Genomic DNA, 15,381 nt, shown 5'->3' on the forward strand with positions numbered 1-15,381 from the left:
GAAACTATATTATTTTTATTTATTTATTTATTTATTTTACAGGGTTTTTTTCAACAGCTTACACACATTTTCAAATATTTGCCTCTTTTTTTTAAAGTTTTTTTTCAAAACTTTACACACAAGAATGCAAAATGCATCCCATCTCTTGCAAAATGAAGCACTGCATTCAAAATATCACAAACACATCTCAAAAGCAAACATTTGCAAACACCTTTGCCATAAGATTAATTCCTGTTAGATTTGTGTGTGTTACATAGAGAACTGTGTGTCGTGTTTTGCAAAAAGCGTTTTATGAAATTGAAAACTGAGTGAAAGGCTGAGAATTAGCGTATGGTTTTGCAGATTTGGTGTGTGCTTCTGCTGTTTGAGTGTCAGCTTTCAGAAACTGTGTGACAAGTACAGATTTGGTGGGTAAGCAGTTGAAAAAAACTCTAGTCGTGTTTCTTGATTATATATATTTAGTTTGCATATATATTTTACTTGCAGTATTTTTTTAGTGCTGCCAATTTCAACAGTAATAATTCATGCTTATTTTTTATCCAACTGTATTTTTGCTCCATGCATTTTAGTTTGCGGATAGTTTCTCGATGTCAAACACTGATCACTCACGAACTCGGCAGCCAGCAGCTTTTGGCTTGGCGGCACGAACCCGGCTCCAGTGAAGAAGTTTGCGACTCGTGGCGTAATCAAACAGCAGCACTCGGGATCCAGCAGAGATGAAGCGGCGCTTGAGTGCAGCCGTGGCCCGAGCGAGGAGACTCTAATAGGAGGTGGGCAAGGCCACGCACTCGGGTAATTGGACATAATACGCGTCGCGGGGAGGAAATGATGTGGGCGGCGGGAGCATAATAACAGCTCCCAGTCGCCGCTGTCCCACTCTGATAAGCAAAACAAGCAGATACAGATTGAATTTGTTTCATATGTGCCTTAATTTGATTGGCCTCCATCCGCGGCGTGCGGCCGCTCGGTTGCCATGGCAACCTGGCCCTTCTCGGGCCGCCAGAAAGCATTTATTTTGGCCCTCGCGGGAGCCGAGCGCCGTGACTTATGAGAAATTGTTTTCGAAATTGTCTTGCCTCCTCAATTTTCCTACCATGAATTCAAAAGCCGACGCAGGTTTCTCCGGATTCTCCATGGCAATGAGAGGGAAATAGAGGTGAACGCTCTGAATTTATAGCAACTCGGGATGTCATTTGGTTTCTCTGCGAGTCAGCGACACACACACACACACACATATGTTGTGTTTCCATTAGGCGTAATGGTTCTTATACTGTACAAACCGTATTTTCTGTCGCCTTACACCTAAACCTAGCCCTCACAGGACGCTTTTAGATTTTCAGAAAACTTCATTCTGTGTGATTTATAAGCTTGTTTCCTCATGAGGACCTAAAAAATGTCCCCACAAGGTCAACATTTACTGGTATTACTATCCTTGTGGGGACATTTGGTCCCCATATCATGATAAATACCAGGCACACACACACACACGCACGTTTCTGTGAATTGTGGGGACTTTCCATAGACTTCTATTACTTTTATACTGACCAAACGATATTTTCTATCCCCTAACCCAACCTTAAACCTACATTGTAAAAAATAAATCCGTAAAATAACATAAAAAGTACTGGCAGCTCATTACACACACCATTATTCATTAGTTTTACTGACATTTCTGTTAACTCTAAAACACAGTGGTGTAAAATTCAAAATAGTGGTAAAAAAAACACACAGGCCGAACCCCACAATGTCAAAATTTTCAGGTTTAATTATCCGTGTGGACATTTGGTCCCCACAATGTATTATAAACACACACACATGCATATGCATGCAATGATTGTTTAAATGAGAGTCATTCGAACGGTCAACACATGTGGAACGACGGCTAATCGAACGGTAATGACGCCTTTGATCAGCGCCGCCGTCTCAAACTGGACATCAATATTCCTGAGTGCAAACGGCCCACTATTATGTAATGCGTGCAGGAGACATAAATTGCTGGAAGATGAAAGCCAAACCAAACGGCAGATATCTGTGATTTTGTACGTGCAAGTGAAGGACTGAAACATGCTTTTGTGACTAAGATGTCAGTAGGCCTACATCAATATAAAGTCTGTTCAAATGTAAAAAATACTGTTCAACAATGAGAGAAGTTAATACTCGCATTCATCAAAGACGCATTAAATTGGTCAGAAGTGTCATTTATGTTACAAAATTATTCTACTTCAAATAAATGCTGTTCTTTTTAACTTTCCACTCATCAAAGAATCCTGAAATATAAAATGTATCACGGTGTCCACACAAATATTCAGCAGAATATGAAGAAAAGAAAAAAAGAAAGATTGCACTATTGTATTGTTGAAAAATACTGTTCAACAATGAGAGAAGTTAATACTCGCATTCATCAAAGACGCATTAAATTGGTCAGAAGTGTCATTTATGTTACAAAATTATTCTACTTCAAATAAATGCTGTTCTTTTTAGTTCTTTTTCTTTTTCAAAGTATCACGGTGTCCACAAAACTATTCAGCAGAATATGAAGAAAAGAAAAAAAGAAAGATTGCACTATTGTATTGTTTTTCAGATGCATTGACTTTCTTTTTCTTTCTTTCTTTCTTTCTTTCTTACACCTTTAACCATTAAATCTCTTTTTTGTTATTGTTGCTGTTGTTCTAAATTATTTAAATTTAAGTATTTACAAAATTGTATTTTATTTACTTGAACTTTTAATGGTCACATTACTATGCAAGCCCGTTTCCGCCACTGAATAAAAAAATAAAAGAGGTAATTCTGACTTTTTAATCTCACAATTCTGACTTTTTTCTCAGAACTGCGTGGTATAAACTCGTCAGAATTGTGAGATAAAAAGTCGCAATTACCTTTTTTTTATTTTTTATTGAGTGGCGGAAACGGGCTTCCATACATTACTGTCCCAACTACTATTTTTTGTGTTAACTTTATTTATTTATTTATCATTTATACAAATCTATATGAAAACTAAAGAGATCAAGCTAATATAATTCGCTGTGCTTCCTTCACACCTTCTAAATATTACATAAGTGTGAAATCTTGTCTAATCGAACCGTCTTAAACTGTAGGCTACATCGATACATAAGTGCAAACGGCGACTATTACATTTAATGCATGCAGGAAAAATACATTGGTGGAAGATATCTGTGATTTTGTACATGCAATTGAAAGACAGAAACACACGTTTTCTTTTACGGCTAAGCAGTAATTAGCGTCTCCATGGAGACCGAAAATCTCGTCAAGAACCGCAAACGACCTCCAGCCTCCCCTCATCTGCCAATTAACTCTGGAGATATTTAACAACCTGAAGCGACACTCCAAATCTTAAAGAGGCTCTCTGACACACACACACACACACATACACACACATGCTTCAGTGTGGGTTTATAGTCTAATAAACCACAGTTATGGGTGTGAATTACCACAAAAAACTCGTACTTCCTCTCAAATTAGTTAACAGAAGTATGTAACTTATGGCTAACATCATACTGTGGACTATATACTGCATACCTTCGACAAATAATATGCGAAACAGCATGCAATGATAAATATTACAGTATTATACAACAATAAACAGCATTGTACTAGGTTATATTGTAAATTTACAGTATGCATGCTACTAATATGTTGCATAATGCATTTGTTGTCATATGTTGCATGCTTATTTCAGTGTTTAGTTTCGAGATATGAATATAATTTTAGTTTTTAGTTTTATTTTAGATGTATTCTTTCATTTTTTGTTTTTTATTTAAATTTTAGTTAGTTATTTTAGTATATTAAGTTAAACTAAATAAAAAAATGAGACATTTTGTATTGATATTTATCATTTATACAAATCTATATGAAAACTAAAGAGATCAAGCTAATATAATTCGCTGTGCTTCCTTCACACCTTCTAAATATTACATAAGTGTGAAATCTTGTCTAATCGAACCGTCTTAAACTGTAGGCTACATCGAAACATAAGTGCAAACGGCGACTATTACATTTAATGCATGCAGGAAAAATACATTGGTGGAAGATATCTGGGATTTTGTACATGCAAATGAAAGACAGAAACACACGTTTTCTTTTACGGCTAAGCAGTAATTAGCGTCTCCATGGAGACCGAAAATCTCGTCAAGAACCGCAAACGACCTCCAGCCTCCCCTCATCTGCCAATTAACTCTGGAGATATTTAACAACCTGAAGCGACACTCCAAATCTTAAAGAGGCTCTCTGACATACACACACACATACACACACATGCTTCAGTGTGGGTTTATAGTCTAATAAACCACAGTTATGGGTGTGAATTACCACAAAAAACTCGTACTTCCTCTCAAATTAGTTAACAGAAGTATGTAACTTATGGCTAACATCATACTGTGGACTATATACTGCATACCTTCGACAAATAATATGCGAAACAGCATGCAATGATAAATATTACAGTATTATACAACAATAAACAGCATTGTACTAGGTTATATTGTAAATTTACAGTATGCATGCTACTAATATGTTGCATAATGCATTTGTTGTCATATGTTGCATGCTTATTTCAGTGTTTAGTTTCGAGATATGAATATAATTTTAGTTTTTAGTTTTATTTTAGATGTATTCTTTCATTTTTTGTTTTTTATTTAAATTTTAGTTAGTTATTTTAGTATATTAAGTTAAACTAAATAAAAAAATGAGACATTTTGTATTGATATATTATAGTTATCCTTTTAAGTTAGATTTTATTTTTTATATTTTCTGTTTTCACAAGTTTTAGTAATTTTGTTGTGTGTTTTTATTTTATTAGTTTTTTATGTCTATGTAGTTATTCATTTTTATTTACTAGTTCTTAGTTCTATCTTTAATTAAATTATTACTTAAAATTATTATAAATTTTTATTACTTCAAGTTAAACTAAACAGAAATGAGAATCTGAAATAAAAGTTTTAAGTTTTTTATATATATTTTTTGTAACAGTAATTTTAATTTGAGTTAACAGTAATAACCTTGGCTGAAGCAAAATAAGATTAATACATTTTTATATTTTATTTTATTTCAGTTAAAGTTCATTTTATTTCAAGTAATGAATATGTTTATGGTTACAGCTTTAGTAAACCACAATAACACCGTCATTTACTTTAAGATAAGAGCATCTGTCAAATGCATCAAATGTTATTTTGCATTTTTAATCTAATTTTGAGCCAAAAGGCCTTAATTTTTTTCTGTTTGACAAATTTGGAAAGAAGACAGCCGATAACACTGGTCCATATGTCACTGCAAATGCAAGTAGCAGTGCATTGTGGGATGCAGTGTATTTTATGCTGCACATGTATACAGTATGTATGTATACAGAAAAGCCACATACTGCACACAGTTGAGAAACAGTAAGCGAATTATGCTAGCGTGCGACTGTTTGCTGATGTGCATGTGTGCTGATCCATGATCCCTGTGTGGGGTGAAGATGAAACACCTTGAATAAGCCATGAGCGCTGTTTCTCTGTCCGACCCAGAACGACGTGTCTTCTGGGATCGCCATCAGAGGAACAGCAACCACTCGCTCGTAGATCCTGAAGAGAAATTGTCCCAATACGTCAAAAAATATCAGTGAAATTTCATGATTCTTAGCAATTTCAGCACCACAGCAATATGGTATTTGAATACATTGTTTGGGAAAGCAATGCTTTTAGTAATATTAACACATTTTACTGAGTAAGTGGCATGTAGTAAAAATTATTGCTCAGTACTTTTGTCTTGTTTTTCAGTCAAATAGCATTCTTAAATCAAGATTCATTTATTTGAGAAGCAAATTTATTACTTCAAGTTAAACTAAACAGAAATGAGAATCTGAAATAAAAGTTTTTTTCAGTTTTTTGTTTTTTTTTGTAACAGTAATTTTAATTTGAGTTAACAGTAATAACCTTGGCTGAAGCAAATAAGATTAATACAATTTTATATTTTATTTCAGTTAAAGTTCATTTTATTTCAAGTAATGAATATGTTTATGGTTATAGCTTTAGTAAACCACAATAACACCGTCATTTACTTTAAGATAAGAGCATCTGTCAAATGCATCAAATGTTATTTTGCATTTTTAATCTAATTTTGAGCCAAAAGGCCTTAATATTTTTCTGTTTGACAAATTTGGAAAGATGACAGCCGATAACACTGGTCCATATGTCACTGCAAATGCAAGTAGCAGTGCATTGTGGGATGCAGTGTATTTTATGCTGCACATGTATACAGTATGTATGTATACAGAAAAGCCACATACTGCACACAGTTGAGAAACAGTAAGCGAATTATGCTAGCGTGCGACTGTTTGCTGATGTGCATGTGTGCTGATCCATGATCCCTGTGTGGGGTGAAGATGAAACACCTTGAATAAGCCATGAGCGCTGTTTCTCTGTCCGACCCAGAACGACGTGTCTTCTGGGATCGCCATCAGAGGAACAGCAACCACTCGCTCGTAGATCCTGAAGAGAAATTGTCCCAATACGTCAAAAAATATCAGTGAAATTTCATGATTCTTAGCAATTTCAGCACCACAGCAATATGGTATTTGAATACATTGTTTGGGAAAGCAATGCTTTTAGTAATATTAACACATTTTACTGAGTAAGTGGCATGTAGTAAAAATTATTGCTCAGTACTTTTGTCTTGTTTTTCAGTCAAATAGCATTCTTAAATCAAGATTCATTTATTTGAGAAGCAAATGTAATAAGAATGAAAGCTTGTTTCCACCTTGGGATAAAAATAAAGTCAGAATTGTGAAATATAAAGTAAAAATGGCAAGATGTAAGGAATGGCAAAATATAAAGTAAAGCTTGTGAGATGTAAAGTAAGAATTATGACATATAAAGTCAGAATTGCAAGATATAAAGTAAAAATGGCCAGATGTAAAGTAAGAATTGTGAAATATACAGTAAAAATGGTGAGATATAAAGTGTGAAATTTAAAGTAAAATTTGTGAGATGTAAAATAAGAATTGCAAAATATAAAGTAAAGGTTTTAAGATATAAAGCATTGTAAAACATAAAGTAAAAATTGTGAGATGTAAAGTAAGAATTGTGAAATATAAAGTAAAAATTGTGAGATATAAAGCGTGAAATTTAAAGAAAAAAATTGTGAGATATATAGCATTGTGAAATATAAAGTAAAAATTGTGATGTAAAATAATTGTGAGATGTAAAATAAGAATGGCAAAAAATAAAGTAAAAGTTTTGAGATATAAAGCGTTGTGAAATATAAAGTAAAAATTGTGAACCGTAATCAGAATTGTGAAATATAAAGTAAAAAAAAAATTCAGAATTTTTTTTCAGTTTGAATTAATTTTTCTGACCCCCAGTGACCAATGTTTTTTTCTTGTTTAAAGCAAAAACTCACTTCATTTTGATACATTTAAAAAAATAAGACTTAATATTTTAAGTAATTTTGCACCTCAAGTAAATGCATCTTGATTTAGGAATTTTACGTATTTGTATTGGAGAAACGACAGAAATACTGAGTAAAATGTGTCATTTCGCAGTGCTAAAAGTATTTTTATCTGGTTTCTCAGTTAAAGTATCTAAAAATCCCTAAAACGAGATACATTTTGACATGTTTTCATGACTATTTTGTTTTACTGCACTGGTAAATTTGTTTATATTAGATACATCTTCTGAAAGTCTTACTATATTATGTAGGGTTGCTTCTCAGGGATGTTTATATTGTTTCAAGGATATTTTTACTGGAAAAGGTCAAAAAGACTAAGAAGTGGTTTTGTAGTGTATTTCATTATATTCTCACGTAATTTCACATACTTATTGCAGTCGACATAGAGCACCACATGTGAAGCACTGATGGAGACGGAGACTTTGTGCCACTGGTCGTCGGCGAGCATGTAGGGGAAGATCTCCGTGTATGTCTGCTGGCCTTTGGTCTGGAAATGAAGACGCACTTCGCTCTTCTGTCCGCTGCTCTCCAGCTCCAGCAGCCTGTAGAAATACAGTCAATGTAATAATCATGAAGAAGGTATCACTATTTATTCTAAGTTTGTGCTCTAGAATGAATGATTCCTCAAGTCATGGTTTATATTGTGTTGCGGGTCAATCTGAATATTTGAGTTGTTGGAAATACTGGAAATACTAGGATGTTTTTCTTGAAATTGTGAGATTTTTTTTCGTTTAGGGTCATGAACATGCCTGCAAAGTTTCGACACTCTGAGGTGTTTTTACTGATTTTACTGTGTTTTTGAACAAATAAATGTAGCCTCGGTGGGATTGGAGAGACTTCTGTGTATGACATTTCTTTGATTGTGATGTTAGCGGGTCAGTCTGACCTACAAATTTCATGATTAGCTGGACAAAACCAAATTTTATATGTACTGTATATACTGTATAATGCAATATTTATTTCATTTAATATATATATATATATATAATTTCAAACCATTTTAAATTTGAATGTAAAAAAAGATGTTAAAAAAGATGAAAATTTTGCAGCATTCGCAAATAAAGCGGGCCGAATCCATGCCCCTGGGGCACATCACCGGCATGAGGCTTCACGCTCATCTCTAACCATCTGAAATGCATCTATCTAACTTTCCAAATGTCCTCCATAACAATATCCCAGGAGATCCTCATCACATGCTGACCAGCATGGATTCTGTCCAGCAAGTCCTCGTAGCGAGACTGTGCTTTTGTTTTGGCACAGAGGGAGTCTGCCAGCCCCCCTTTTTTATTAATATCAAACAAAACCATAGTATTTTGTTCAGTATATGACCAAAAGCTCTTATTTTATTGACCTGCTGGGTTTTTTGAAACACAAAAACTGCTCTGCATTTAAATGCACTTTGCTCTGCATTTTCTGCCACTGATTTGAATAGATCCGTATGAATTCATTGTTTCTATTCAAAACTGTACTATATGCATTCACAATTAATTTTCATGCTAACAGGCATGTTTTATGGAGTTTTGCCATGTAGACATGAATGTATAATGAATTTTGGTAATATTAGAAATTTTTTCAAATTAAAATATTTAATGCAATATTTATTTCATTTTATATATACATGTGAGAATGTGAGAAGTATTATTGTTAAAGTGTTTTTTGCTTTGTTTTTTTATAGTAATTTTTGGTTAATTGTATTAAATCCAATTAAAAAATAAATGTAAAAATAAATAAAAATCTAAAATTTTTATTAAAAAGTATGTATTTACAATACTGTTTATAATATTTACAATTTGTGAAAAACAAATGTTCAAACATATTTCTTAAATACGTTTTTATAAATCATTTGTTGTCATGTTTACTTTTTGCAACATATCAGAAGTGTTAATGTTGACGGTGTTTGTCTGATTTTCTGTTTTCATGGTGTGATTTGTGCTGAATTGTACTGAATCTAGTTCAGGTCAGACCTGGAACAAAATGATTGTAACCAGAACTGCTTAAGAAGGGCTGTGCTGTTACTGTCCCACTCAGAATAACGTCAACCACTTAGCAACACCCCGCTCCATGTCATTGTGCCGGTGAGTTTTGCACAAGCACCACTCAAAATATACTATACTTAATAATTTCTTCCCACTAAACATGTCATTGACAGCAGAGGACACAGTGGGATCTCTGACACACGGCCAGACCTGCAAACAAAAGAAGCCGTGTTGCATATTTTGCAGCATTCGCAAATAAAGCGGGCCGAATCCATGGCCCTGGGGCACATCACCGGCATGAGGGCTTCACGCTCGTCTCTAACCATCTGAAATGCATCTATCTAACTTTCCAAATGTCCTCCATAACAATATCCCAGGAGATCCTCATCACATGCTGACCAGCATGGATTCTGTCCAGCAAGTCCTCGTAGTGAGACTGTACTTTTGTTTTGGCACAGAGGGAGTCTGCCAGCCCCCCTTTTTTATTAATATCAAACAAAACCATAGTGTTTTGTTCAGTATATGACCAAAAGCTCTTATTTTATTGGCCTGCTGGTTTTTTAAAATATTTAAATACACTTTGCTCTGCATTTTTTGACACTGATTTGAATAGATCCGTATGAATTCATTGTTTCTATTCAAAACTGTACTATATGCTTTCACAATTAATATTCATGCTAACAGGCATGTTTTATAGAGTTTTGCCATGTAGACATGAATGTATAATGAATTTTGGTAATATTAGATTTTTTTTTTTATTAAAACACAATTTACTGAAGTGTTCGTCCACCTAGATCCACATAGGTATATTATATTATATTATTTATTATTATATATTATTCTACTTTTATTATTTAAAATAATTACAAAATGTGTATATAATATACATGAACATACTAAAAATCAGAAAGGCATCATTAAAATGTTTTAATGTTTTTGAAAAAAGTCTCTTCTGCCCACCAGACTTTTTTTTTTTTTTTAAATACAGTAAAAATATTGTGAAATAATTATTGAAGAAGTGAGAAGTTTTCTGTTTGAATATATTTTCAAATGTAATTTATTCCATAATATATAAAAAAGTTTTTGCTGCTTAATATTTTTGTGGAAACTCTGATACACTACGATTCAAATTTTTGGCAAAAGAAAGAAATGAACACTTTCATCAAGGACACATTAAATTGTTCAAAATTGACGGTAAAGACATTTATAATGTTACAAAAGATTGATTACAAAAGATTATAATGATACACTGAAAACTGGAGTAATGATGCTGAAAATTCAGCTTTGATCACAGGAATAAATTACATTTTAACATCTATTCACATAGAAAACAGCTATTTTACATTATAATAATATTTCATAATTTTTACTGCATTTTTGATCAAATAAATGCAGCCTTGGTGAACAGAAGATATATATTGCAGTCAGACTGACAAGTCTTTATGACAGCTTCATTGCCACATATTTGTTTTTGCATGCAATAAATCCACGTATATTTACTGTCTTATATTGTGTATTATATTGCAGTACTCAGTCTTTCTCATCACAGACTACAAACTCAGGAAACACCGGCAGATACAGATGAGCTAAAAGCTTCCTTCACATTGTAATTCCTCTGCTCTGCTCGTCTCTACTGAGATTTACTTGAAGGAGGCGTTAATGGGGAAAGCTGCCAAAAAGTCATCAGCCCGCCTGCCTGCGCAGACTACCAAGTTTTATTTCCTCCTCCTCACAAAAAATCGCCATGCTCGAGAGCATTATTCGAGAGAAGCCAATTACAGATACGCAGGTTTTGATTTATCTACAAACAGGGACCTAATGAGTTCTTTTCCTCTCGCCTTGCACTTCTAGTCAGTGCTGTTCCAGCTGCAAAGAAAGGGAATATCAATACCAGCCCAATGTCAGAGCCACCTGCTTTATCGACTCGGCGTACAATGTAATTAACATCTTTCACAAGGCCCCTATTATGCGCTGGCTTCAATAAACACAGTTCAACGAGCACAATTACAGTAAGGACACGGCTGCTATAGTTCTGCCGGCGCGGCGTGATGTTGCTGTCTTCACCGAAGCGAACGTCGTCATTAAAAATGCTATTCTTTCAAATAGGACAGTCTTAAACAAACAAAACGCTTGACCTGCTGACCCTCAAATCTGAATCTTGAGTCCAAATTGATGACAAGAGCCATTTTCTGTCAAATTTTGTGTTTCTGCGAAACGATGTTAAATGGTAGAAAACATAGAGTTCAATTTTCTTTTCACAGTCAGGAAAAATAACGTGCTTTCCTAAAATATAACTAGTTCTAGTGAATAATTTCCTTCTGATGAAAAATGTCATTGATTCATTTGAGTCCCAGTGTGGCATTTTACATAATTTTGATTGAAAATGCCTTACAGACAGCCATATTGTTTTTATTATTTAGTGTAAGTTTCCATCCATCATCTATCCATCTGTTTGTTCACCCATCCTTCTATCTATCTACCTGTTTGTCCCTCTGCCTCTCCATCCATACATTCATCCATCCATCTGTCTGTCTGTCTATCTATCCATCCATCCATCCATCCATCCATTTGTCTGTCCATCCATCCATCCATCCATCCATCCAAATTGTTTTGGAACTTAGTGTAAATTTCCATCCATCCACCCATCCGTTTGTCCACCTATCTGTCTTTCTTTCTTTCCTTCCTTCCTTCCTTCTTTCTGTTTGTTCATCCATCCATACATCCATTTGTTCGTCCCTCCGTCTCTCCATCCAACCATCCATCCATCCGTCCATCCGTCAGTTCAGCCATCCATCTGTTCATCCACCTGTTTGTCTTTCCTTCCTTCATTCCTTCATTCCTTCTGTTTGTTTGTTTGTTCATCCATCCATCTATCCATCCATGCATCCATCTGTTCCTTCCTCTAGCTTTCCATCCATCCATCTATCTATCATCCATCCATTCATCTGTTTGTCCATTCGTCCATCTGTCCATCCATCCATCATTAATCCATTCATTAATCTTTTTGTTCATCCATCCATCCATCCATCCAAACATCCATCCATCCATCCAAACATCCATCATCATCCTGTCTTTCCTTCCGTCCTTCCTTCCTTCCTTCTTTTTTTTGTTCATCCATCCATTTGTTTGTCCCTCTGTCTCTCCATCCATCCATCTGTTCATCCACCTGTCTGTCTTTCCTTCCTTCATTCCTCATTCCTTCTGTTTGTTCATCCATCCATCTATCCATCCATGCATCCATCTGTTCCTTCCTCTATCTTTCATCCATCCATCCATCTGTATGTCTATCCACCATCCATCCATCTATAACATCCATCCATCCATCCAAACATCCATCCATCATCATCCTGTCTTTCCTTCCGTCCTTCCTTCCTTCCTTCTTTTTTTTGTTCATCCATCCATTTGTTTGTCCCTCTGTCTCTCCATCCATCCATCTGTTCATCCACCTGTCTGTCTTTCCTTCCTTCATTCCTCATTCCTTCTGTTTGTTCATCCATCCATCTATCCATCCATGCATCCATCTGTTCCTTCCTCTATCTTTCATCCATCCATCCATCTGTATGTCTATCCACCATCCATCCATCTATTAGTTCACCCATCCATCCATTCATCTATCTATCCATTCTATCTATCGTCCATCCATTCATTTGTTTGTCCATTCGTCCATCTGTCCATCCAGCCATCATTAATCCATTCATTCATCTGTTTGTTCATCCATCCATGCATCCATCTGTTCCTTCCTCTATCTTTCATCCATCCATCCATCTGTATGTCTATCCACCATCCATCCATCTATTAGTTCACCCATCCATCCATTCATCTATCTATCCATTCTATCTATCGTCCATCCATTCATTTGTTTGTCCATTCGTCCATCTGTCCATCCATCTGTCCATCCATCCATCATTAATCCATTAATTTATCTGTTTGTTCATCCATCCATGCATCCATCTGTTCCTTCCTCTATCTTTCCATCCATCCATCTGTTTGTCCATCCACCTCTCCATCCATCATCCATCCATCTATTAGTTCACCCATCCATCCATCTATCTATCATCCATCCATTCATCTGTTTGTCCATTCGTCCATCTGTCCGTCCATCTGTCCATCCATTCATCATTAATCCATTCATTCATCTGTTTGTTCATCCATCCATCCATTTGTTCACCCCTCCATCTCTCCATCCATCTTTCCATCCATCCTTCTTTCCTTCCTTCAAATTTTGTTTTTAAACATCACCATTTTAAACACCACCAAAGATTTTCTTAAAAATCCCAGTCATATTTTGAATTTCAATTCATTTTAATTCTACTTCCTTAGATTCAAATTTAAACTGCAATTTTGCATCCTGTTCACCACCTCTATCCAAATTCCATTCAAATTCCAGAAGCCCCGCCCTCCACAAACATGTCATAAAATGATTGACAGGCTGAGAGTGTTTCTGGCTTTTATTTGCTGTTTACAGACTCTAGTGCCGTCACAGAGACAGATGTGATTTCTCTATTTCACGGATATTATTTTATGTGTGCTCTTCCAAAAAAAGCAAGCTATTTTTAGCCAGTTACTCGCCATCACTGACAGTAATGCACTGACAACGGGAAAACGATCCATGTCCAATACAGCCTAAATTCCCCGTGTAGCAGTTTTTCTAACGGAAAGCAACTTTATATTAAGTTCATGCAAACTTATTTGCACGATGAAAGAATTGTTGGTGTTGAAACAGTCTTCCTGGAGAGAGAGTGTTTTATTTCTGCTGAGTGCTGCTCTTAGACTCGACTCAGAGAGGGAACACTTCTAATCAGTCTTCAGGGAGCCGCGGATTTGGACACGGCGCAGGGAAACAGTTAATGATGAGCTGAACAGGGACGGGAAAACAACGCGCTCGGGGAGGCAGAATCCACCGCGGCTCGCCGGTCAAGCACTAAAAATGACGCTGGAAGAGCGTCTCGAGGGAAAACTTCCTCTTCTTAATTCCCTCACTTTGTCTCCTTCTCTCCATCATACTGCAATCTATTCAGAAAGCGCGAGCATTAACCGTGTGAACTTTACTTTGACTAAACAAATGCTTCATCATGTAGAGCACTGATTCTCAATTGTGCATCACGAGCCAGAAACGACTCTGATTGAGTAGACATTCGTCAGTATTATACATGCTAAATGTATCCAAAGCAACTTGCAAATGAGAATAATAGAAGCAGAAGTGATTAATCCAACAGAGAAAACAATACAAGTGTCAGAGCAGAACAACGCTAGAGAAGAAGCAAACAGATTCGTTACTTAGTTTAGTCAAGTGCAACAGGAAGCAAGGCTGGGCAAAATTCATAATCAAAGATTGAATTTGAATAGATTTGAACACAGAAAGTTAAAAGTTAGAATTAGAATTAATATTTAATGTATTTATATTTTTATTTAATAACTTAATTGCATATTTAATTGCATATTTAATAAATTAACTAAATATAATTTATTATATAATATTTTAATTTTACATATTTAAATATTAATAAATAATAATATTTTTTTTAATTATTATTTAATATTATTATTCATATTATTCATATTAATGAATATTATGTTTTATATTTTGTATGCATTTCATTTTATAGTACATCGGTGACCGAACACACTTTACTGAACCGTATAATTAGACGTTGTATGTAGATAAACTTTACTTGTTGCCCAGAGCTGTGTGTGTGTGTGTGAGCATGTACTGTATGTGTGTATGTTTTTTTTTAATCTTGTGGGTATAACAACTATAATTAGGTGTTAGCCAAGTCAAGCATACTTTTGCTTATAATTAGTGTTAGGGATATGAACAAACATTAAAGTTAAGCATGTAATTTGTCCTGTTTGTGCTGTAGAGTGGTGGGATCTGGATTTGTGTGTGTGTGTGTGTATGTGTGTGTGTGTGTGTGTGTGTGTGTGTGTGTGTGTGTGTGTGTGTGTGTGTGTGTGTGTGCGTGTG

The 15,381-nt window shown here is 35.1% G+C and overlaps 1 protein-coding gene across 1 annotated transcript in view; it reads right to left on the reverse strand.

Annotated features, from left to right (window-relative positions):
• Positions 1–15,381, reverse strand: part of LOC107563883 (protein kinase C-binding protein NELL2-like) — a 60,801-nt gene that overhangs the window by 20,475 nt on the left and 24,945 nt on the right. Inside the window, exons 4-5 of the mRNA XM_016248851.1 lie at positions 7,809–7,982; positions 6,386–6,482 (exon numbers count right to left, since the gene is read on the reverse strand). Of these exons, the coding sequence (XP_016104337.1) occupies positions 6,386–6,482; positions 7,809–7,982 (271 nt within the window). The remainder of the gene's footprint in view (positions 1–6,385; positions 6,483–7,808; positions 7,983–15,381) is intronic.

This window comes from Sinocyclocheilus grahami, unplaced genomic scaffold (genome assembly GCF_001515645.1).
Source record: "Sinocyclocheilus grahami isolate Dianchi unplaced genomic scaffold, SAMN03320097.WGS_v1.1 scaffold895.1, whole genome shotgun sequence".
Lineage (NCBI taxonomy): Eukaryota > Metazoa > Chordata > Actinopteri > Cypriniformes > Cyprinidae > Sinocyclocheilus > Sinocyclocheilus grahami.